The 23,377-nt window shown below is 38.9% G+C and overlaps 1 protein-coding gene across 2 annotated transcripts in view; it reads left to right on the forward strand.

The window, feature by feature from the left end:
- The first annotated feature begins 298 nt into the window (after positions 1–298).
- LOC127424827 (triple QxxK/R motif-containing protein) overlaps positions 299–23,377 on the forward strand; it is a 42,564-nt gene continuing 19,485 nt past the window's right edge. Inside the window, exons 1-4 of one of the 2 annotated variants that reach the window (XM_051670282.1) lie at positions 331–398; positions 1,512–1,730; positions 5,689–5,756; positions 16,055–16,140. In XM_051670282.1, coding sequence (XP_051526242.1) covers positions 5,696–5,756; positions 16,055–16,140 — 147 coding nt within the window. In that variant the 5' untranslated portion in view covers positions 331–398; positions 1,512–1,730; positions 5,689–5,695. Of the gene's footprint in view, positions 399–1,511; positions 1,731–5,688; positions 5,757–16,054; positions 16,141–23,377 lie in introns of both variants that reach the window. The other variant, XM_051670280.1, reaches the window with a different exon arrangement.

A 23,377-nucleotide genomic window follows, 5' to 3' on the forward strand; every position in this document is an offset into this window, starting at 1 on the left:
TAAACATGCTGTTTGTAAATTGTTAAAAATTATAAATATAATTATAAAATATTAAATTATATTAAATATTAAAATATATACAAATCTAAATATTATATGAAGTTATAATATTAATTTAAAATGTTATTAAATAAACATAAACTTTTGTAAATGACCCTCTTTCTGTCTCTTTTAATTTTTATTTATTTATTCTTGATTATTTTTCATTTTTCAGTCTTTTCCTTCAGTGCATTTGGTAGTGTAGATTTGAAGGTTTAGTTTGCGGACTCGCCCTCTTGATGACGTTTTAGGATTTACAGAAGGAGGGAATAACTACTGATTGGTTGGATCGAACATCCATTTGACATCGACGAGACTGAACCAGGAACTACGGAACAGATTCTTCCGCTCTATAAGTAGTAAGTCTGTGCTCTCGGGCATAACTCTTTCGTTTTGCTCAACTTAGTCTTTTTCCTTGCGTTTAGATATCTGGTATTTAGCGGAGAAACAAAAAAGCTTCATTTTAGCCATCTGTCACGCTACACTTCCCTAAAGAATACAAACAAACGTTTTTGATTAAGTGCCCGCCTCCAGCGTAGTCTGCGATTGGTCAGTTGTTGCGCTCACTGTGTATTGATTGGACTGTTTGTGCTTCAGGTCAGAGTCCAGGAACTGCATGATTCGTTGGCAGGATGAACATGGGAAACCAGTTTAGATCTGATGCATTTGCATTACGTGGCATTTAGATAAACACGAGGAAAGGGAGGGAATCACATGTCGAGGTTAAATTCGCTACTAAAGCCAATTTTCACCCTTCATTTTCAGCTGTTGCCCCTTTTTATTTTAAATAAGGAATTTACATAGTGGCTCACTTATGCATTGTGCTTATACTGATTGATAAAGCATAGCATTTCTGCCAGTAAACCCAAGAGGCGCATATATATATATATATATATCTCTTATCCCACATATTGAGATTTTCATCTGTGAAATTAACAGGTCTCTATTTCTACATTCATTTCACGGTTGAACTCACATCTCCCATAGTTATTCAGATTATTATTATTATTATTTTTATTTTTTTTATAATGAGGTTGAATTCAGTCATATTTCTGCTCCTGGCTGAAATCATGATAACCTTCACAGTTTGTATTGAACACTTGATTACTAAAATGCTTAGTGCTTTCTTTCTTTATTTCATAAAAAAAAAAAAAACACACACAGAAATGCCCGAGGTGCTTATTTTAATCTTAAATCTCGTTCAAACTGAAACCTTTGTAGTTTGGCTTCTGAAAAAAGATTCTGGTCTCAATTTGAGTATCAAAGTGCTGGTACACACAGCCCACGGCTGCCTCCATCTATTTGTGCATCGACCACAGCTCACTCAACTTTCTATGTTGTTTGCAATTTGGAGACCGTAATCTTTGAAGATTTACAAGTATTAGAATATTTCATCTGTATCTCTTATTAGCTTTACAAAATGTTGTGTAAAATAGCTTTCATGTAATTATGTATCTTTTGCGCACATCTAGGCTAAATGCTCTCTTGTGAGGTGAGGAATTTTGCTTGGTCAGAGCTGACCAAATAGCACACTCTGTGACCCTGTTACTTCCTGGCCCCTGATTGAATCATCACAGATTACAACGCCAGAGGGTATCTGGGCAGAACAGGACAGAGGTTTCTAGAAGATGGGCATGTACGCCACTTAGCAGCCCATGTCAACTTCCTTCAGTGGTCACACTCATTACAAAGTAAGCATTTGGTCACTGTAGGTCATGCCCCTGGGCTTGACTCAAACCATGTTGTGTAAACACAGCAATGGTTCTCTTCCTCCGGTCTCTTTGGGAAAGTAATTCGCTCCTTTTCTCCTACTTTGTTGCTGTAAGTGGAGACCTTGTAATTACATCAACTTAAAGTAAAGATTGAAGACATCATAACTGGGATGCTGAGGCGACCCTTGAACTCATTTTGCAAAGACAACCATAGGGGAGATTTCAGCTCACAGTCATGCCGCAAGTAAGGATGAAAACAGCCTTGCAATTCTCTGTTTACATGCACCTCTGCACTTCTTGCAGCTCTTCGCTGTTTTCCATGCTAATCAGTGTTACTGGGCTCTGCACACCTTTCCTCAGGAGATCTCTACGGCTTATGAGCCAAAACGGATCGGGTCGAAGGTCTGGGAGTCAATTTCTCAGGGAGAGAATAGGTCAGAGAGGTTTAAACATGATCAGAAACATAGACGTGCCCTTTGGCTCATGCATCCTTTTTTCCCAGTATTGTAAGGAGAATAGAATCTTGATAAAGGGCTCCCTGACCAGCTGACGATAAAAAACAGCTTATGAGGCTATAAGTATTGCTAATGCCTTAATGCACTTAACCCATTACCAATTTCAAATTTCCATTTCCCTTCAAACTAACCATTAAAGCATACATCATAAGATTTCCCTTCAGTTTTTTTTCATCTCAGTTGCTATGGAAATCAATCTGAGATCTCTATCGGGAAAAGTCAGAGTAGTGTAAAATGAGATGGAGTGTATGCCCCTTTACTATAAATGGACAGTCTTGCAGTGTTATAACCACTTTAAAAGTGCATTGAATGATCAGACACCTACAAATCATACATATGGCAACTAGATAATTTTCTCTGCATTCTGTGACATCATATAGAAAGTTTCAATCAAGCATGTAAATCATTATCTATAGTACTGTGCAAAAGTTTTAGGCACTTGTGAAAAATGTTGCATAGTGAGGATGTCTTCAAAAAATAATGACATAAATAGTTTTTATTTATCACTTAATGTCATACAAAGTCTAGTAAACATAAAAAAGCTAAATCAATATTCGGTGTGACCACCTTTGCCTTTAAAACAGCACCAATTCTCCTAGGTACACCTGGACACAGTTTTTCTTGGTTGTTGGCAGATAGGATGTTCCAAGCTTCTTGGAGAATTCGCCTCAGTCTCAATTGCTTCTGTCTCTTTAAAGGAATAGTTCACCCAAAAATGAAAATTTGCTGATAATTTACTCGCCCTCAGGCCATCCAAGATATATCTGAGTTTCTTTCTTCATCAAAACAGAATTTAAGACTTTTAAGACGTAATTTCCAAATAATAATTAAAAAATAAACTATGTAAACAATGATGCGCTTCCTGACTCCTCCTCCACGTGACGTGTGACCTTACCAACAAGCTTACGTCATCCCTCTCATGAGCGCACGTCACAGATGTACGGAAGCGAACATTTGTAGTTAAAAAGTATATGAGTATTGTTTTGTTTCTCAAAATAATCAATCATTTGGGTTCAGAAGAACTTTATTTGTCGACTGGAGTCGTGTGGATTATTTTGATGCACCCTAAATATGCATTTTGGACTGTCAAAAAATGGAGTACATTCACTTGCATTGTTTAAAGGAGGAGGCCTGAAATGAAATCCTAAAAGTCTTAAATTCTGTTTTGATGAAGAAAGAAACTCAGATACATCTTTGATGGCCTGAGGGTGAGTAAATTATCAGCAAATTTTCATTTTTGGGTGAACTATTCCTTTAAGTAATCTCAGACTGACATGATGTTCAGTGGGGGGCTTTGTGGGGACCATGACATCTGTTGCAGTGCTCCCTGTTCTTCTATTCTAATCTTTTCTATTTGCAAAAGTAATGTTTGGGAGTCTAACATTTATATTTCGTATTGACACACTAAAGCTGAAAATATAAATAACCATTTTAAGACAAATGCTTTTGTGAAACACCTTATGTGCCTAAGACTTTTGCACAGTAATGTATATGAAGACTATGAGGTGAACTGATAATTTATTTTGCCAATGTCTAGCTAAAGGTGCACTCAACAACTTTTTTGTTAGTGTCATCTTGGAGTTACAGTGACACCTAGCGACGTGGATGCAGCATCATCCAAATCGATAGTTTTTAGTTACAGATGCCGTTGTAGAAATTCACTATTCACAGTCAGCCAAGATTAATTTAATCAAAGAGTGGAAGTGTCCAATAACAGGATGGTTACTGAGATTAGGCGAGCAGTATTCAACTGGTCATGTGATTCTAACATGGCAGCCCCCATGTGGGGGACCCTCTCCATGTAGAATAATACAGCTTTTATAAGGTTACTGATATGACAGGTATCTTCATCACATGTGAATGGTCATGATTTTATACATATGTTTCAAAATTACAATTAATTTCTTTAGGAGTAAAACTTTTTTAATGGGGAAAAAAATTACTGAGTGCACCTTGAATACATTGAATAATTTAAAACATGGACGCTTGACCAAAGAAATTCAGCATGGAGCAATTCAGCACAAAATCACTAGGCTAAGTGTAGGATGCTTGCAGTCATGGGGAGACTTTCAAATTGACCTTCACATGATTGAATTTCTTGAAGTCCCTTGCCATCTCTGGGGATGTGCCTCACATAAAATTCCTCTTTCTAGTTTCAAGATACTTTCTCTCTTGCACAAACACTCATGGGTCTTACAGCAATTTGAGAAGGAATGCTGAATTCTGACAGTGTAGATGGACATCACTGGTGATTTTTAGATAAGCAATGTCTAACTGTCAGGTCAAAATTGTTAGTATGCCCATTCATACACAAGCAGTGCTGGGTAGTAACAGATTACATGCAATCAGATTAAATAGATTTAATTAAATTTTAAAATAATTGTAATAATCAGATTAGTTACTTTTTATGGATTACATGATTACAAATTAATCAAGCAACTGCAGAAAATTTTTCATAATTTATTGATCCCTCTAATTCTTTTTATTTGAAATTAAATTTTCATTCTAAATAAGCCTACTGCTGATATACATTTGGTAAGTCTTGGAGTGTTTGTGTAAAGAGGGGTGGTTGTGGAATTGCATACACAGACCGGATACGAGTCATCAGCCAGCTGGTCATACTGAAGATGGAGCGGTAATCCACACGTAAATGCTGAACCTATTGCATTAGTGCAGTAAAGTTAGTTTTTAGTTTGGCTAATTGCTTTTGTACATGTCTTCAAAAATGTACATGAATGCGCTTTTGAGACAGTTTTTTATTTTATTTTAAAGTTTTCTTTTATGCATTTAAGCAACATTATGTCAGAATGGTACCATCTTATCCTACTGAAATACACGTGACATCAAATAAACAAGAATTAGGTCAGAAGTAATCCAAAAGCAATCAAATTAGATTACCTTGCTGACTAAAATCCTAGTAATTTAATTTGTAATCATTGCAAAGATTATAATTCAGAAGTGATCTGAATTAAAAAACCCAGCACTGTACACAAGTATTTACAGCCCTTCATTGATTTAGTATTTTCCCTTTAGAGACATATCCTTAGCAAATTTATGCTTGAGGACTACAGTACTGTTTTACATTTGAAATACTTTTTTTTAAGTATTTGATCACACAAAGCTATTGTTTGGATTTAGACTTTAAATATAGTACACAAGTCATATGGACTATGGTACTTTAATGGTGTTGGGGTTTTTTGGAGCTTGACAGATAAGGTCATGATAAACTGTCATTGTATCTTAACGAGCTGTGTGAAAAGTCTTCAAAAATGTTCCTTTTGAAAATAACAGCATGTAGGATTATAATGATTTGAGGGTAACTAAATTATATTTTTGGTGAACTATTCCTGTAAATTTTTCACTGTTAACTGCTCTTGCTCTTCTCTCATACACACATATTTTTCATTCTGTGTGTTTCTTAGGTGAACGATGGGAAAAAAGGATGCAAGTTCTGTCAAGCAGCCGGTCGATCAGTACCGTAAACAGATCGGTGAGAATCTCTGCGCTTTCCCATGGCTTTATCTATAAATATGGATGTTTGTTCCAGTGTTTATTAAAGAGAGTTTGAAATGTTGCTTTTTCTCCATTTCAAGCACAAGTTATTAAATTACTTATGAATGTAACCCATGAAAACAAGCATCTGGGAATTGATGTGAATAGATAGCCTAAAAGTCTAGAGTCTCTAAGAGTTTTTTTTGTTTGTTTGTTTTTTTAGCTGGATAAGAATATTCTAGTTTAAGTCTTTGACAGGATGAACACCCTTTTACCCTCACATATTGTCTTTCTTTTATTATTTTATCAGTCAAGTTCAATGGCAAAAATTTCCCCAATGCAACCTCAATCACTAGTTTGGCTTCCTCAAACTCAGTTTCTTAACCAAGGCACTATTCGGCCTATCGATCATGTGTACTACCTGTTAGCATGCCAGCTGTGGTGGCGAGAGGAACATGGGGTTGTTTCCTAAGAGCAAGTCAGCATGGTTGCTAGGGGCTGCACAAGGGAAAACAGTGCTGTAAATAACTAGCAAAGCTGTATAAGTGACATGTATCCTGAATGTTCCTGTAGCTCAACTGATAGAAAATGGAACATACTGGCAAAATGTATACCTTGAATGCACTGTAAGTCACTTTGGATAAAAGCGCCCCCCCAAATCCATAAGTTTAATCTAAATGTAAACGAATCAAATTGCAAATCCAGCTCAGCACACAGAAACAGATTTTGGTGAACATGCATGCATAAAGTGAATGTAGGGTACAATGCAGCAAAATGTATCCCCTTTACGGTATTTTATTTTATTTTTTTTTCTGGTCCCAAAGTGTTAAATTATCTTTTAAAAAAGATCCTAAAAAAATGATAAGCAAGAATTTCATCTCAAAATATACAGTATGTAATGCTTTCAGTCTCATTGTACCCTACATTTTGCTTTTGAAAGTTCATCATACTCATTACTTTATGTGGATGGGATTCTTACCGACTTTCCAAGAGACTAACTAACAGTAGTTTTGTGATTGCACTAAAAATATCTATTACCAAGATCATCTTCCCACAGAAAGAACGTATCTCATAAGCATGATTTAATATGAGTGCATATTGCACCCCTTAGCAGGACTACTTAACTTGCGTTGCTCTATCACCTTGCCTTATCGTGCCAGTGCTGCATGACTATGCCAGCAACGTAACAAGCTGAACTCCCGCTGGAGCCTGTGAATCTCAGACATATACCATTTTGTTTTCTTTCTTTTCCATCTCATCAATTCAAAGACATAAAAGCAGGTTGTGAACAATTGAGTGCCCCCAGCCCTCCCTCAGTTTGGTTTGAAAAGAAGTCTATATCATCTTATTTCTGAGAATCGCTGTTTAAAAAAAATAAAAAAAAAAATAGTGTAAAGCAGCACAAAGTGAGAATACACATCGTAATTTTCGATCGTAATGGGAAGATAATTTTATCCTGACAGGTCTTGCTATCTTTTTTTCTTAAGGAGGAAAGCTTTTGTGATGTCAAGTACCTTGTATGGCTGGTGTAGTGACTTTAAATACTGTTATTAAGCCCCATAATGGACTGCAGAGAACTGCCATGCACCAAAAAGGTTCATCGGGTCTGTGTGGTCATCCCCCTTGAGTCAAGATCATTCACACCATCCGCTCTGTCTTTGTCCAACAATTATTCGCATGAGCAAATACTCAGACACATCCCTGCCTATTAACTCTCCCTGTTTGTGAGGATCATTGTGTGTGAATGTGCACTCAGTGGATCTGTGTATGGTTTTAATATCTCTGTTGTGGTTCAAGGCTTTTGATGTGATGTGATTGTGAGTTCCAAATCGTTCTCGTGTGTTTGAGTCAGCCAAGTATTGCTGCATGCTGATATGCCCTCTTTCTTTTTAAAGACAAAAACTTTGTGTTATTTTGTTTACAAACTTCTTGATTTTGACCTCTGTCCACTCCTAGTTTGTGTATATCGGTAAGTGCAGGAATGATATTGTGCACATACAGTAAAGGCCTGTTCACGCAATTTCGATGCAACTAAATGGCATTAAAGTATAAAATAATTTTATTGCACCAAAACTACTCACACCAAGTTAATCAGGGTTTTTTTTTTCTTTTTTTTCTCCCCAATTTGGAATGCCCAATTCCCAATGCGCTCTAGGTCCTCGTGGTGGTGTAGTGACTTGGCTCAATCCGGGTTGTGGAGGACAAATCTCAGTTGCCTGCACGTCTGAGACGTCAATCCGCGCATCTTATCACGTGGCTTGTTGAGCACGTTACCGCGGAGACATAGTGCATGTGGAGGCTTCACGCAATACTCCACGGCATCCATGCACAATTCGCCATGCGCCCCACCTAGAGCGAACCATATTATAGCAACCACGAGGAGGTTACGCCATGTGACTCTACCCTCCCTAGCAACCGGGCCAATTTGGTTGCTTAGGAGACCTGGCTGGAGTCACTCAGCACGCCCTGGATTCGAACTCACGACTCCAGGGGTGGTAGTCAGCATCTTTACTCACTGAGCTACCCAGGCCCCTGTTAATCAGAGGTTTTGTCCTAACCAGCCAGCGACAGGACATTCTTTTTCTGTGGCATCATGGCGGGTAGCCCGACCACTGTGAACTTTTATTGGTCCAAAATCCAGCTTCCCATAACAGTACTTTAAACATCAAATATGTACTGATTGGCCACGGTGCACGCAGTAGTTTCACTTTCAGGTTTGTCAGGCAGATTGCTTGAAACAGAATTGTGATTGACTTTTTGTGATGTTCTGTGATGTAACTCTATTATTTAGGGTCCGATAGGGGTGTGCATTTCTGTAATTTTGATCACTCAACAGTATTCTCTGGGGGAAGTTGTTATTTTATGGTCTATGTAGATATGCACAGAATGAAATATTTAGTCGTTTGTGGCATGGGGTGGCGTGGTCATGCGCCTGATCGCCAGAGAGGGGGCTGGCGCTGCAACCAACCCGGAAATGCCGCCATGTAGTCCTCTGCCAAGGACCTAAAGAGCTGACGGCTCTATTCAGGGCTACGACCAACCCGTTGCTGGATGGCCTTCTTCAGGTGTTGGTAATTAAGGAGGCTGGCAGCGGGAAGTTGTTGTGCCGCAAGCTGTGCCTCTCTGGAGAGTAAGGGCCATAGACGGGCTGCCCACTGGTCGGAAGGCCACTTCCATACCTCCGCCGTCTTTTCAAAGAGGTCCAGGAAGGCCTCTGAGTCGTTGTCCGGCCCCATCTTCATTAGAGCCACGGGTGGGGTGGGTTCCAGGCAGGTTGCAGCGCCAGCCCCCTCTCTGGCGATCAGGCACATGACCATGCCCCCCCATGCCACATAGTTGAATTGCATCCCATTGTTTTTACAGCATCTTTCGATATGTATGTTGTATTTTTAGGATGTAAAAAAAAAAAAAAAACAGTTCAACTTTTAAAAATGCATCTATAAGGAATAGTTCACACAAAAATGAAAATTCTGTCATAATTTTATCACCCTCATGTTGTTTCAAACCTGTATACATTTCTTTCTTAAGGGGCAGTCACACTAGGCTTTTAGCACGGGAATTGTTTTCGGACAACACAACAGACAAGGACATGATGCCACGCCTTTAAGTAAATAATATAATCAGAAATAATATATAATATTGTATTACAAATGTTCAAATACACTCACTGAGCACTTTATTAGGTATACCTGTACACCTACTTATTCATGCGCTTATCAAATCAGCCAACTGTGTGGCAGCAGTGCAATGCATAAAATCATGCAGATACGGGTCAGGAGCTTCAGTTAATGTTCACATCAGCCATCAGAATGGGGGTAAAATGTGATCTCAGTGATTTCGTAACTGCTGATCTCCTGGGATTTTCACACACAACAGTTTCTAGAGTTTACTCAGAATGGTGCCAAAAAAAAAAAAAAAGAAAAAAAACATCCAGTGAGCGGCAGTTCTGCAGACAGAAATGCCTTGTTGATAAGAGAGGTCAACGGAGAATGGCCAGACTGGTTCGAGCTGACAGAAAGGCTACGGTAACTCAGATAACCACTCTGTACAACTGTAGTGAGCAGAATAGCTTCTCTAAATGCACAACACTTTGAACCTTGAGGCGGATAGGCAGAAGACCACGTCATGCACTTTATTAGGAGCATATTGTTCCTAATAAAGTGCTCGGTGAGTGTACATTGTCTACTTAATTAACTGCAACAATAAAACATGCAGATTTGAAATATATATTATTTGTATTAAGCCAAGAGGTCAGTGTGTTCCAATCATTTATTTTTCACACGTCCTCTCATCATACGGATTCACAAGTTCACCAAACTCTAAACTTTCTTCCACTGTGGGACACGATATTTCTTTGTATCTTGCGTTTCTGGTCTCCCACGTTCAGATGTGTTGGTAACACTTTACAATAAGATTCTAATTGTTAACATTAGTTAACAACATTAGTTTTGAACTAACAATGAACAATACTTTTACTGCATTTATTAATCTTAGTTAGTGTTAATTTTAACATATAGTAGCACTTTTTGTAATCAAAAGTTGTATATGTTAACATTAGTTCATGCACTATGAACTTTTATTACTTATTACTTATTAACTAACATTAAAAAAGATTAATGCATGCTGTGAAAAATATATTGTTCATTGTTAGTTCATGATACCTAATGCATTAACTAATGTTAACGAATGGAACCTTATTGTAATGTGTTACCGATGCGTTTGAATGGGAGTGAATGGAGCGCGACGTGTAGTGACTGGGGCCTTATGCAGAACGCAAAAGGACAGCCCATGTTTTCAGAACAATGGCAGTGGATAGTGCCTCACTTTAAAGCTTTAAAAAGGACCCAAAATTATCATAAAAGTATTGTATGCCTCTCCTGTGTTATATTCCTTGTCTTCCGAAGCCGTACCATACTAGAAAAAAAAAACAAAAAAAAAACCCAGAATTTAAGTCATTTTTCATTGAAAATCTTGATGTCTTGATGCGTTCACAGTGACTTGCATTTTTACCTTGCCTTTTAAACATCAAAAGAAGATGTGGTATTCAATAAAACATCTTGTTTTCCACATAAGAAAGAAAGTCATGCAGGTTTAGAACAATACAATGGTGTGTAAACAATGTGAATTTTCAGTTTTGTGTGAACTATTCCTTAAAGACAATGCATTCTGTTCCATTCAGTTGTGCTCTGTCTAGGTTTTTTGTAATGCAAGAACAAATCCTGTGTGTACATCCTCTAATACTCTCCATAAAGTGTTCAGTGCTGTTGCTACCCCAGACAGAACGGCACCCTGTAGAGTCATGACACAGGTTACCGCCCCTCGTCTAACCAATCAGACCACAAGGTACCACCCTAATGCCACCATAACAAATCACAAAATTAAAATGAGGCACCATTTCAGCACATTTGTTGTTTGTTGTTACTGGACTTTGTCACTGGATCGTTATGAAATGTTTTGAAGTTAATAAAACCAAGTCATAAAGATAATGCATTTTCATGATTTATCATTGCTGTCATTTCGAAGTACGCGAATACTCAGGGATGTGTGCACATCCCTAGCATCTGAACTATTAAGAAAATGACCTAGCCTTTAAGTAAAATAGTGATGGATAATCACAGTAGGATATTTCCAACAAGGTGTAAAGTAGTGTTGTTTCATTTTAAAAGTTGCTTTGAATATTGGCCAGTTGGGATTATTGGAATAATTGGAATAGGAGTAAAAGGAATAATTGTAGAAAGCTTTCTGCCACTCTCAAAAGAGCTTGTTTTCTCCTGTAATGAAATGCAATTTCTGTATTAGCTAGATCACAGTAGAAAAGGGCTGGGCTGAAGTATATGGAAGGGCAATCTGTTTGTGGATGAAGAGTTATGTTTTTAGAAGTGAAGTCAGCTGTGCTAGCTTTTGAAAGGTACCCCTGGTCCCATGGGTTGATTCTTGTCACTTTCTTGTCAGGATCTGACAGCACTGTGTGTATGGAGGGAGTCATACTGCTGGAGTCCACAGGAAACAGTGCCACATTATATTAGAGAAGCTCCTCTCCACTGTTGGTAAATAAGCGGGGGAGGTTTTGCTCTGCCGCGATGCAGCTGAATGGTGATTAATGATTGAAGGTGCGTTCAAAGCCTGGCTCTGTATTGCTGGCCAATTTGAGCGCAATCACGGTGAGACAGCAAAGCCAAGAAGGCTGGAGAGTCATCATCAGCGAGTACTCGCGCTGAGAGAAACGCCTCATTGAACGTGATGGCGCGTGATGCTGCATATTGGCAGGGCCACGAAGTATTGCTATATAAACAATTTATTTCGAACTATGATATGATTACAATTAACTATTCATTTGGAACAGATGGTTGAGTCTGTTTGTTGTGGTTATTTACACCACATCAGGAAGTTTCAAGAAACTTAATATGTCCCAGTTGGCTTGGAACAAAATGAGGTTTGCTTTCCACACTTGTAAAATCTCTGCAGGTGCATGTGTAAAACGCTGTAGTGAGAGAGTGAGAGAAAAAGGCAGATAGAAAGACACTGATATTATGTTGTGGCTGTCTGTTCATCCCCTGGAAAACCTAATTCCTTTTTTTTTTATGTATACTAAAGTAGGTTGTGTTGCCATATGCCTTTTTTCTAATTTATTTATTTATTTTTTCATGTATTTGAGAGAAAAAAAAAGTGTTAGCTAGTAAGAAGCAACATTTTATCTTTCTTTTTAGCTCAGTGGTTCTCAACAGATTTCATTTTTAACACCAGATTTTATATTGGACATCAAGTGCTGACTCAATACTGTAGTAAAATTTAGTTTAAAATCAATAAATTTATTAGTATAACTATGAACTGCATATATTCCTAACAATATACAAAATTATTAAAATTACATGGGCTGAAGTGGAACATTTACAATTTTGTTTTCTGGCTAAATGTCTCTGATGAATATCTGAATTTCAGTGATTTAATGCTCTCAACAGCAAATAATTAACTGCACAAATCATATTCATCCTTGTTGCAAGTGAACTACTAGGTCGTAATCTAGTTCATATTATTGTTATAATTATATTACTTGTACATTGCAAAGTTCAGCGGTTTTCAAACTTGTTTCCGGGGTCCCCCAGGCAAGGGGGTGCTTAGGGGTCCGTGGAAAATTTCAAAGAAAAAAATAAATACAATATATATTTTTAGGGCTGTTAAAGTTATCATAAGATAATAAAGATATTTATTCTCTAGGTTTAATGCAATAAAAATAACATTTACTGAATTTGACATTATAACTTCATTCATTCTGCTTTCTAAAGATTGGTTGGAAATGAATAGATTTATTATTCTTATTAATACTATTAACAGCTATAGTTTTTAAAGTAAGCAATTCAGTAAATCAAATCAGTGTATAATTTTTTTTTTAATAAAATGACAACATACAAGACAATTAGAAATGTCTGTACAGAAATTTGAATGTCTGTAATATTATGCTTACTATTTTTCTCATACAGTATATATGGTTTTTATACATGAAAATATATAGCTGCCTTTATATCTTGGGAAGGGGGTCCCTCGCAAGGGGATCGTCATATTTGGGGGTCCTTTGAATCAAAAATATTGAAAATCCCTGGCTAGTTAATGGCTTTTGTGGTTAAGGGGACTTTAAGCAACCTGTCTAAGCTACCATTTGCATTTTGCTTGTTTTTTTCCCCCCTTGCTGTCTGCAACCCTATCCATAAACATAATTTATAGGTGGTACATGTCCCTACCAATTTTTGCCTTTGGCAATTTTGTCCCCACCACTTTTTGAAATACCTTTAATCAGGTAAGTGTCTAATGCAGAAGAAACATCTCCAGTTCTTGCTCACGAGTTTCCATTTCGTTTGTGTGTGTTATAATAAGTGACGATCCAGCACTGGAGTTTGTTATTTTTAATGTTATGATGAGTGCTCATTGTGGTTGTTATCAGTGGAGTTTAGTGAAAGCGGGTGGCAATGTCACGTGCATTCAAACGTGTGCTCTTCTCGCAACGCAGCTCGCGCTCCTTTCCAGTTAAGTCGCAAAGCAAAATGCAAACAGATGTGTTATCATTGATAATATACATCCACTGACGTACAGCTGCACTCTTCGTTTATTAAAATATTTTTTTTATTAGGGAGGATTAGAACCTGGAACTACTTGTACTGGAGGCAAAAACTTTACCATGAGACAAATCAGTCCTTCTGGCCAAAATGTACTGATCCAAGTACTGACAGTGCCAGTTGTACACATCAAGTTATCAAATTAATTATGTGAAATATTTATTGGCATTTTTGGGTCACATACAGCTGAGAACCATTTTTTAGACAATACTTCTCTGTTAAACAGAGACCAAGCTGAGAACTCCAAAAGTCCTGCCAACAAGCACTGTGTTCATTATTTAACAACACAGTCTGTAGCAACCCAGCTTTAACTCCCTTCATTCGGCACTGGAACAGAATAGCAGGATGTTTACCTCTGATAATGGCCTCTTGCAGTCCTGCTTCGTGCCCACAGAAGGTGCACCATAAGGAAGGAGAGACCTTTGTGTCCCTGGGGAGTGGTCATTGTCTAGCTTCAGCATCTGAGAGTACTCAATCCTGCAGCCTGCGGGTAAAAATGGATAAGGACACTCTTTCTTTCCCCTGCTCCATGTAAATAAGTCTTAATGAGGCAGGAGTTGCACTTGAAACGCCCCCTGTGTGTCAACAGCTCTTGCAAAGACCTTGAATCTGACCTGGGTCTGCCGTAGCCACCAAGGACAGCCCCCTCCTTTACTCACTCTCTCTTTTCCCCCTTTTCTTCCTTCGCCTGTTTGTTTTTAATTAGAAAGACTGTGCACCTCACACATACCTTGCACACATGCACTCCAGGTGGCTGGTTTGCCCGGTGGGTTTGGTGCAGTGAGACAAGCTCACTGATAACTGCCACTCAGGTGAACTACTATGGTTCAGACTAACCATACTAATGTGTTCAGAATGGAATACTAATGCACTGGTTACTGCATATAATGCAGTATACACTGTATTGTATACTACCTACTATTTTGAAAAAATAGGATGTGAAACATTACACATTATGCAGCTATAAATGTTTCAGACAGTAGCATGTTACATTGTTGTCACATGACCTCATTATGTTGCAGCAATTGGTGTCCAGTTATCATGTCAGAAATACAATGTTTATTTGTGATTTTTAATCCAATTTTGTGTAAAAAAAAAAAAAAAAAAAAAAATAGATCGAAAATCGAACAAAAGTTAAATAATGAGAATGATAAAAATTGTGGTTGATAAAATGTCTGGTTCATTTGTCACACTTGGAAATGGAAGGTCAAGTTGAGTAAAGTATTCCAAGCAGTTTGCTTTGTGTTATGCTGCACATTTTGGCAAATGTAGTAGGTCATCAGGGTATACCATACTGTTCACAATATACATACTAAATACTACAGTAATAATATGAGAAGCATGCTCTTCCTAACATAGACTATATACACTCACTGAATACTTTATTAGGAACAACTGTGCACCTAATCATGTGATTATCTAATCAGCCAATCACATGACAGCAGTGCAGTGCGTAAAATCATGCAGATACAGGTCAGGAGCTTCAATTGAAATTCACATCAACCATCAGAATGGAGAAACGAGTGATTTTGACCGTGGCATGGTTGTTGGTGCCAGACGGGCTGGTTTGAGTATTTCTGTAACTGCTGATCTCCTGGGATTTTCACGCACAACAGTCTCTAGAGTCCGTACTCAGAATGGTGCCAAAAACAAAAAAACATCCAGTGAGCAGCAGTTCGGAAACACCTTGTTGATAAAAGAGGTTTAAGCTGATGAGCTACAACAGCAGAAGACCACATAGGGCACATTATTAGGACCAAAGTGTTCCTTATAAAGTGCCCAGTGAGTGTAAGTGGGATTGAACGTTTGTGATAATCACAAATGTTCAATCCAAAATATACAAAGCAGACACTTTGTATATTTTAGATAAGCCTTAAAACTAAAATGCCATGCATAAATTAAATAAATGCAAATTCATCTTGTATAAGGTACTACGGAAGGTTAACAGACTAAAATTAAGTGGTTAAAATAGGCAAATACATTAAGACCAACTAAGAATATTTCAGCAAACTCCATTAGTTTAATGATTCCTAATAGAACACTGATCAAGACAGTTGCGAACTCATTTTATTAGTTTTATTAGAACACCATTAAACTACTAAATAAAAAAGCTTTCAGCTAAGTCAAAATGCAAATGTAACTGAATATGTCATTGCAGAAATGACCTGTGTGCTCCATTCTCTATCAGGAAAACAGGATTACAAGAAAACCAAGCCGGCATTGCGAGCCACTCGACTGAAAGCGGAGGCAAAGAGGAGCGCTCCGGGAATCAGGGTGAGATGGCTGTCTTTCATTCTCATTACCTCCCCCTCGATCCCAACTGATCCCTCTCTCCCCCATCTGCCAAACCACACACACACATTATTCATCACACCTCTCCAACCTGAGAGCAACTCAAGCAGTCTCCATATTCATGAGGCAGAGAAGTGCTGGTTGACTCTCAGAGGAGTAGCTCTTTTTGTCCCTCTCCATCTCTGCTTCTATCTCAATATTTTTTCTCTTTCTCTCAGTTGTCACTCTAGCATAATAATAAAGTTGAGTATCCAGGAAAAGCTCCCTTTTTCACCATCTTTGTATGATTTCCATTTATATGTGGTGCTTGCTAAGGCAACAATCACTATTACAATTGCTTTTACTTAGGGTTAGATTGAACAAACTTGGTATGTCCTGTATTCACGGTTGGGCTGTTATGAAATACATGTAATGGGATTACGTATTTAGAATACAAATTATTAGTAACTGTATTCCAATACAGTTACAATTAAATCATTGGTAATCATAAAACAGTTCTATTAAAAAATTATTTTGTTTACTGAAAAGATTACTTTGAATTAAAATTTTTATTTGTTACATGTAATATTTATTCTATTCAGTTAGAAAACATTTAGCCATTTAAACAATGTGATCCGGGGAGCGTTTGATGTGTTACATTCATACGAGCAGGTGCTTTTGCACTGTTGTGAGTGAAAAGGTGGATATGACATCAAAGAGGAACTTTTACTTTGAGAGCTTAATAAAGAGAGCGCTCATACATACGATCAGAAAAAGATGTGGTTGTGTACACATTTTGTGGGGTTTTCAAGTTTGGAGCAGCAGCAGAAGATCACCTTGTTTGAATCTTCATGTGAACATTTAGCTTTATGCTAAGCTAAAATGCTATTTATAGCCCTTTTACATGCACCTACAACAATTGTTTTCCTGCAAAAACATCTAAAAACCTTTAAAACAAGATACACTTACTTTATCTTGTTTTAGAAGCAACACTGCATAAAATATTTAGTAGGGATGCATGATATATCATCAGCCGATATATTATTGGCCGATAACCGGGAAAACCTAAATATTATTATCGCGCCAATAATGGAATTACTGCCGATATTACTGCCGATAATTTGTTATGGTTTATTTGCTTGCAGCTGAGAATAGGTGTGTTCGACTTCATGCAGCGCTGCGCAGACCGATCGGTGCCTGACTTGAAGCAGTGTATGTCAGTTAGAAATTTTGTCCGACTTGAAACGGCACCACCAGCGTGTCACTGTGACGTATGCCATCAAAATACCGAAAGAGTGATTCGACAGCAGCCGTCTGGCTCAGCCAGCGCAGTTTTTCCAGAGCAGCTTCACGATCTATGAAAGACAACACGACTGTAAAAAGGTTCTGTGTTCGTGAACAATGGAGAAGTCGGGAGACAGCCAACAGTCAAGGTCAGTCTTTATTTTTATGTTCACAGTTACGGCTTATAGCCAACTCAAAATCAGGGCTCTTTGTTTTTCTGGTCTTTCTCTCGGCTCGTCCGTGGTGCTCTCTTCCCGCTTTGATGCTCTGGCGTGCCTTTTCAGGTCTCCCTCCGCCATCACTATAATTAGAGACAGGTGCTAGAGTAATCATAACCCAGGTGATGATCCTTACTGCTCTCCCTCTCCCGCAGACCAACACATGACCACGCCCCCCCCCCATGCCATATACCCCCACCGCTGACTCAGGCCGGTGCAAGATCCTGAAGAGACAGATACCAACGGGTGATCCGCGCGTTAGTGTCCTTCATGCGGTGGAGCCACTGCAGAGGAGTGTGATCAGAGCAGGACACTCCTTCTCGATGGTACTGTACTTTGTCTCACTGAAGGAGAGCATGTGACTAATAAATAGCACTGGCCATTCCTCCCCTCCCACCACCAGTGAGAGCACTGCCCCCAGCCCCCTGTCAGATAGATCAGTCTGCAAAATAAAGGGGAGAGAGAAGTCAGGTGCATGTAAAAGTGGCGTCCCACAAAGTGCGGACTTTACCTTCAGGAAAGCCTGTTGGCACGACTCTGTCCACTGGACCAGATCGGGAGCCCCCTTTTTAGTAAGGTCAGTCAGCGGTCTGGTGACATCAGAATAACTAGGCACAAACCTCCAGTAGTAGCCAGCCAACCCCAAAAACTGCCCTACCTCCTTTTTGGTCCTGGGCGCTGGGCAGGCTGCGATCACTGCGTTTCTTTTTAACCTGTGGATGCACCTGCCCATGATCCAAGCGGAACCCCAGATACCTAACTTCCACCCACCCAATTGCGCACTTCTTCGGGTTGGCCGTGAGTCCCGCCTGTCGCAGCGCTCTCAGGACAGCCCTCAGATGTTGCATATGCCGCCACTAATCATTACTATAAATGATAATATCGTCTAGATATGCGGCGGCATATGCTGTTTGAGTTCTGAGGATCTTGTCCATAGGGTGCTGAAACATGGCCTGGGTTCCGAACAAACCAAACGGAAGCATCACGAATTGGTGTAATTCGAACAGTGTGGAAAAAGCAGTTTTTTCTCGGGATATTGGAGTTAAAGGGATCTGCCAATAACTCTTTGTTAAGTCCAGCGTCGAGTAAAATTGAGCTGTGCCCAACCGATCGAGTAACTCGTCAATTCGCAGCATTGGATAAGCGTCAAATTTGTACACCGCGTTCACTTTCCAGTAGTCAACACAGGACTGGACCGAGCTGTCGCTCTGTGGTACCAGAACTACCGGGCTGGCCCAATCGCTGTGCGACCCCTTTATTATGAGGACATATGAGCCATGGGCTGCTCTCACTGCTACCATCAGGCAGGCGGTATCGCAGGATCAGGACCCGCACCAGCCGACTCCATGACAGCTTCTTCCCCCAAGCAGTCAGACTTTTGAACTCTTGATCTCTCACGATCAATATACAGTTGTGCTCAAAAGTTTGCATACCCTTGGAGAATTGGTAATATATGTACCATTTTTAAAGAAAACATGAGCGAGCAGGCAAAACACATTTCTTTTATTTCTTATGGGATTCATATTCAACTGTAGGTTATAACAGAATGGCACAATCATAAAACAAAACATGGCAACAAAGTAAAAATGAAATGACCCCTGTTCAAAAGTCTTCATACCCTTAGTTCTTAATACTGTGTATTGCCCCCTTTAGCATCAACGACAGCGTGCAGTCTTTTGTAATAGTTGTCTATGAGGCCCCAAATTCTTGCAGATGGTATAGCTGCCCATTCGTCTTGGCAAACTGCCTCCAGGTCATGCAAAGCAGAGTGGCTCGATGATAATAAGGTCAGGAGACTGTGATGGCCACTCCAGAACCTTCACCTTTTTCTGCTGTAACCACTGGAGGGTCAACTTGGCCTTGTGCTTAGGGTCATTGTCATGCTGGAAAGTCCAAGAGCGTCCCATGTGCAGCTTTCGTGCAGAAGAATGCAAATTGTCTGCCAGTATTTTCTGATAACATGCTGCATTCATATTGCCATCAATTTTCACAGGATTCCCCGTGCCTTTAGAGCTCACACACCCCCAAAACATCAGTGAGCCACCACCATGCATCACAGTGGGGATGGTATTCTTTTCACTATAGGCCTTGTTGACCCCTCTCCAAACATAGCGCTTATTTTTGTGACCATAAAGCTCTATTTTGGTCTTGTCACTCCAAATTACAGTGTGCCAGAAGCTGTGAGGCATATCAAGGTGATATGGTATTAATTCGGGATCATCTGCTAATAAATGAAAACGCGACAAAAACATGTATGTTTGTTACTTGGGGGCAATCATTGGCTACATTTACTTGCACCCTCATAATGCGATTATAATGTGATTAAGGCAATACTGCGATTAAACTGTTGGTCATGTAAACAATATTGCGATTATGCTTATAAACAGAGTAATGATAATTGCAGTAAGATATGTGGAGTACTCCAATTTTAATCACTTTATGCTGGCATGTAAACGCTTAAATCGCATTTCTTCCACTCTGACCAAAGTGCGCCTGCGCCAGTGCTGCAGACAGATCATGTTCCACTCAAGCACAGGTTCAAAAACATCGCAAAAAATAAGAAGCTGCACATACTTTTCCGCTTCATGTAAAACGGCAGTTCCATGCACTGTTTTCCAGCAGTGGTGCTCCCCCATCAACAGCCCCACGGCAAAAGAAAACATATTTTCCTGAGTTGTGAATGTCGTTTGCAGTCTGAATTGAATGTTGCGAAGATAAAAAGACCATATGCCGCAAATTAATGGGAAGGAAACACGTCTTTGAGTTTGTGCTCACGGGCGAAACAAAACAACATCAATCGTGTGTATTCCGATTCACACACAAATTACTCTTTTGAACCGATTCTTTTTAGTGAATCAAAACAGACAGAGCAACAAGTGTAGTCCAACAAACAAATGACTCTTATGAATCGATTCTTTTTAGTGAATCAAAACAGACACCACATCCAGCGAAGTCGAAAATGACTCTAATGAAGTGGTTCTTTTAATAAATCGTTCAAAAAGACTCACAAACTAACTGACAAATTTTCCTTATGCCAAGCTGTATTTAAAGAGACCTATTTGCAACAAGTTGTTTATGTAATAAATATTAATTTATAAAAAAGCATTAAAACAGCACATTTCTCAGCAAATAATCAAAGTAATGGCAAGTAGCATGTAAACGGGACTGAAGTGTTTGGCCCAAAACATGTAAACATCTAATTATTCCTTGTACTTTGTTTATTGCAATAATCAGAGTATTGGTGTACATGTGAACGTAGCCATTTTCGCTTATCACTTCATGAAACATAAACAGAATGTGGGAAATTGCACATCATTATTTGCAGCACAGCATTGTGATTAAAACAAGCCCCAAATCAATCTAACACGGATCATAGATGGCTAAAAACACTAGTTTGTGAGTGAAACTAATCTGCTTTTTTTAATGCATTTTATGAGTTGAGACTTTTCTAGCGTTATGACTCATGACTATTCGATCTGTATGATGTTACCTATTCCCATTATGATTGCTGTGTACATGTTTCATAAATTATACAGTGGAAATGTCACAGATGAGCGCTGTAAGCATCAGTGAATGCGCTTCCATTCCACACACAAAACACCGCGGCACACACAGTCTGGCTGTTGTCATTAATATTACACACCATGTATACAGAGTTTAGCGTTTGTATTGTGTGTTTTGTTGTATAATTTCCATTACATGCTGTTCATTTTTATTTAATGCATTATCACGTCTGTTTGAAGTTCATTATTCTCTCTCTGTTAGCGAGTCATCAGGATTACCGTAAACACTCATATAAATGAGTCATTTATTTCTCATTCAAATCAGCGTACATATGTTTTATAGGCACATTTGTGCTGGTTCATGTTACATCTGCCAAACCTTAAGCAGCAAGTCCAAACTCCAAGCTTTTAAATCCATCCATTCATTTTCTAAAGCTGCTTGTCCTATGTAGGGTCACAGGTATTGCTGGAGCCTATCCCAGCTGTCTCAAGCTGAAGGCAGGGAAACACCCTGGACAGGTGGCCAGTTCATCACACGGCTAACACACACACACAGACATACACATTCACACTCTCACTCTCACCTACGGGCAATTTAGAAATTCCAATTCACTTAATCTGAATGTTTTTGGACTGTGGGGGAAACCGGAGCACCCGGAGGAAACCCATGCGAACATGGGGAGAACATGCAAACTCCACACAGAAAGGCCTTGGGTGAGCTGGGACTCGAACTGGGGACCTTCTTGCTGTGAGGCGACAGAGCGACCCACTGAGCCAAGCTTTTAAATGACACATACCGTATTTTTCAAATGAGAAGTTTTTAAAGAATTAGCTAGCAGTTCCAGGTTGAAGGATTAAAAATTATTATTATTTTTTTTTTTATATCGGGTATTAGTATTGCCCACAATGAGCTGTGAATTATCGGTTATCAGTATCAGAAACCCAGAAATCCATATCGGTGCATCCTTAATATTTAGGCTTTTTGTTTTTTTTAGAGAATAAAATTTTAATATAAGTGTATTTTGTCTTAATGTACTGGCAAATGTTTTACTTGTTATTAACTAGTTTATAGTGAAAAGTGAAACAAATCTGTTTTTAAGTCATTAAAATTATTTAGATTATGTTACTGACCTTGAGTAATCTAACGGAATATGTTACAAATTATATTCTGTTGTAGAATACATTTTAAAAGTAACCCTCCCAACCCTAACCATATTGTTTGTGCTATTGACATGAATGATATGTCAAATCGTCTGGCTTGTTGAAGATCAGTGTGCTTTTACTTTTTTAAGCGATCAGACTTAAAATTGGCATGAAACGGAAGTTGCGACCAACTTTTCTTCCGTATTGTGACGTATTTCCGAGTGAAAGCTTATCGAACAAGAAAAAAATGTAGGGTGGGGACTTGAGTTTATCCATCGGCTGTTGATTGGATTGTGAAAAAAGGGTTTTGCATACCGGGGTGTAGGCAGATCTGAATGTGAGTTTTCATCAAGTATAGGTCTCTGCAGAACAGTAATGGATGTTTTCCAGTCTGTGGGCATTTTCAAACTGGGATGGGTGTTTCTAAACTATCCAATGAAAGTAGGGAATCTCAGTTTAGAAACGCCAATCCTTTTTTGGAAACATCCACTGGTTACTACACTATCCAATGATAGTAGGGAATCTCAGTGGCTTGAAAATGCCCACTGATTGGGAAAAGCCCATTTTTGTTCTGCAGAAACATAACAAATGAACCTCTTCCGCTGTGCTGCTCGAGCCAGAGCCGGTTACCGGGGAAATTGAGCAGCGATCTCAACACAATGATAATAGCACATCACGGATTTTGCTTATGGTGAGTCTGTAGCCGTTGAGAAACGAGTGAGTAAAATATCACAATATTTAAACGTTTTGAATCACAATACACTAAATATAAAGTGTAAATACACATACTTGTGCTGTACATCCCAAGATATCTGCATTTAAAAATATGTTTTAAGCTCCATAGGCATCCGAGTCGCGTTGTATTTAGTAGTGATCACCTCAGCAATTCAAGCGTGAAATGTCTCCAACACAACCGCAAATTTGCCATTATTCCTCCTTCGAAATGTAATTTCATGCCAGCCGGCCCATAACTGCCAACTTTAAGACTTTAGCCTGACAGATGATAAAACGACTGGAAAAATCCCAAAGACTCACATTGAAGGAGGTATATCTAGCAATATCAAGCTATATCTAGGGACAAAAACATTGTAT

This window comes from Myxocyprinus asiaticus, chromosome 34 (assembly GCF_019703515.2).
Source record: "Myxocyprinus asiaticus isolate MX2 ecotype Aquarium Trade chromosome 34, UBuf_Myxa_2, whole genome shotgun sequence".
Lineage (NCBI taxonomy): Eukaryota > Metazoa > Chordata > Actinopteri > Cypriniformes > Catostomidae > Myxocyprinus > Myxocyprinus asiaticus.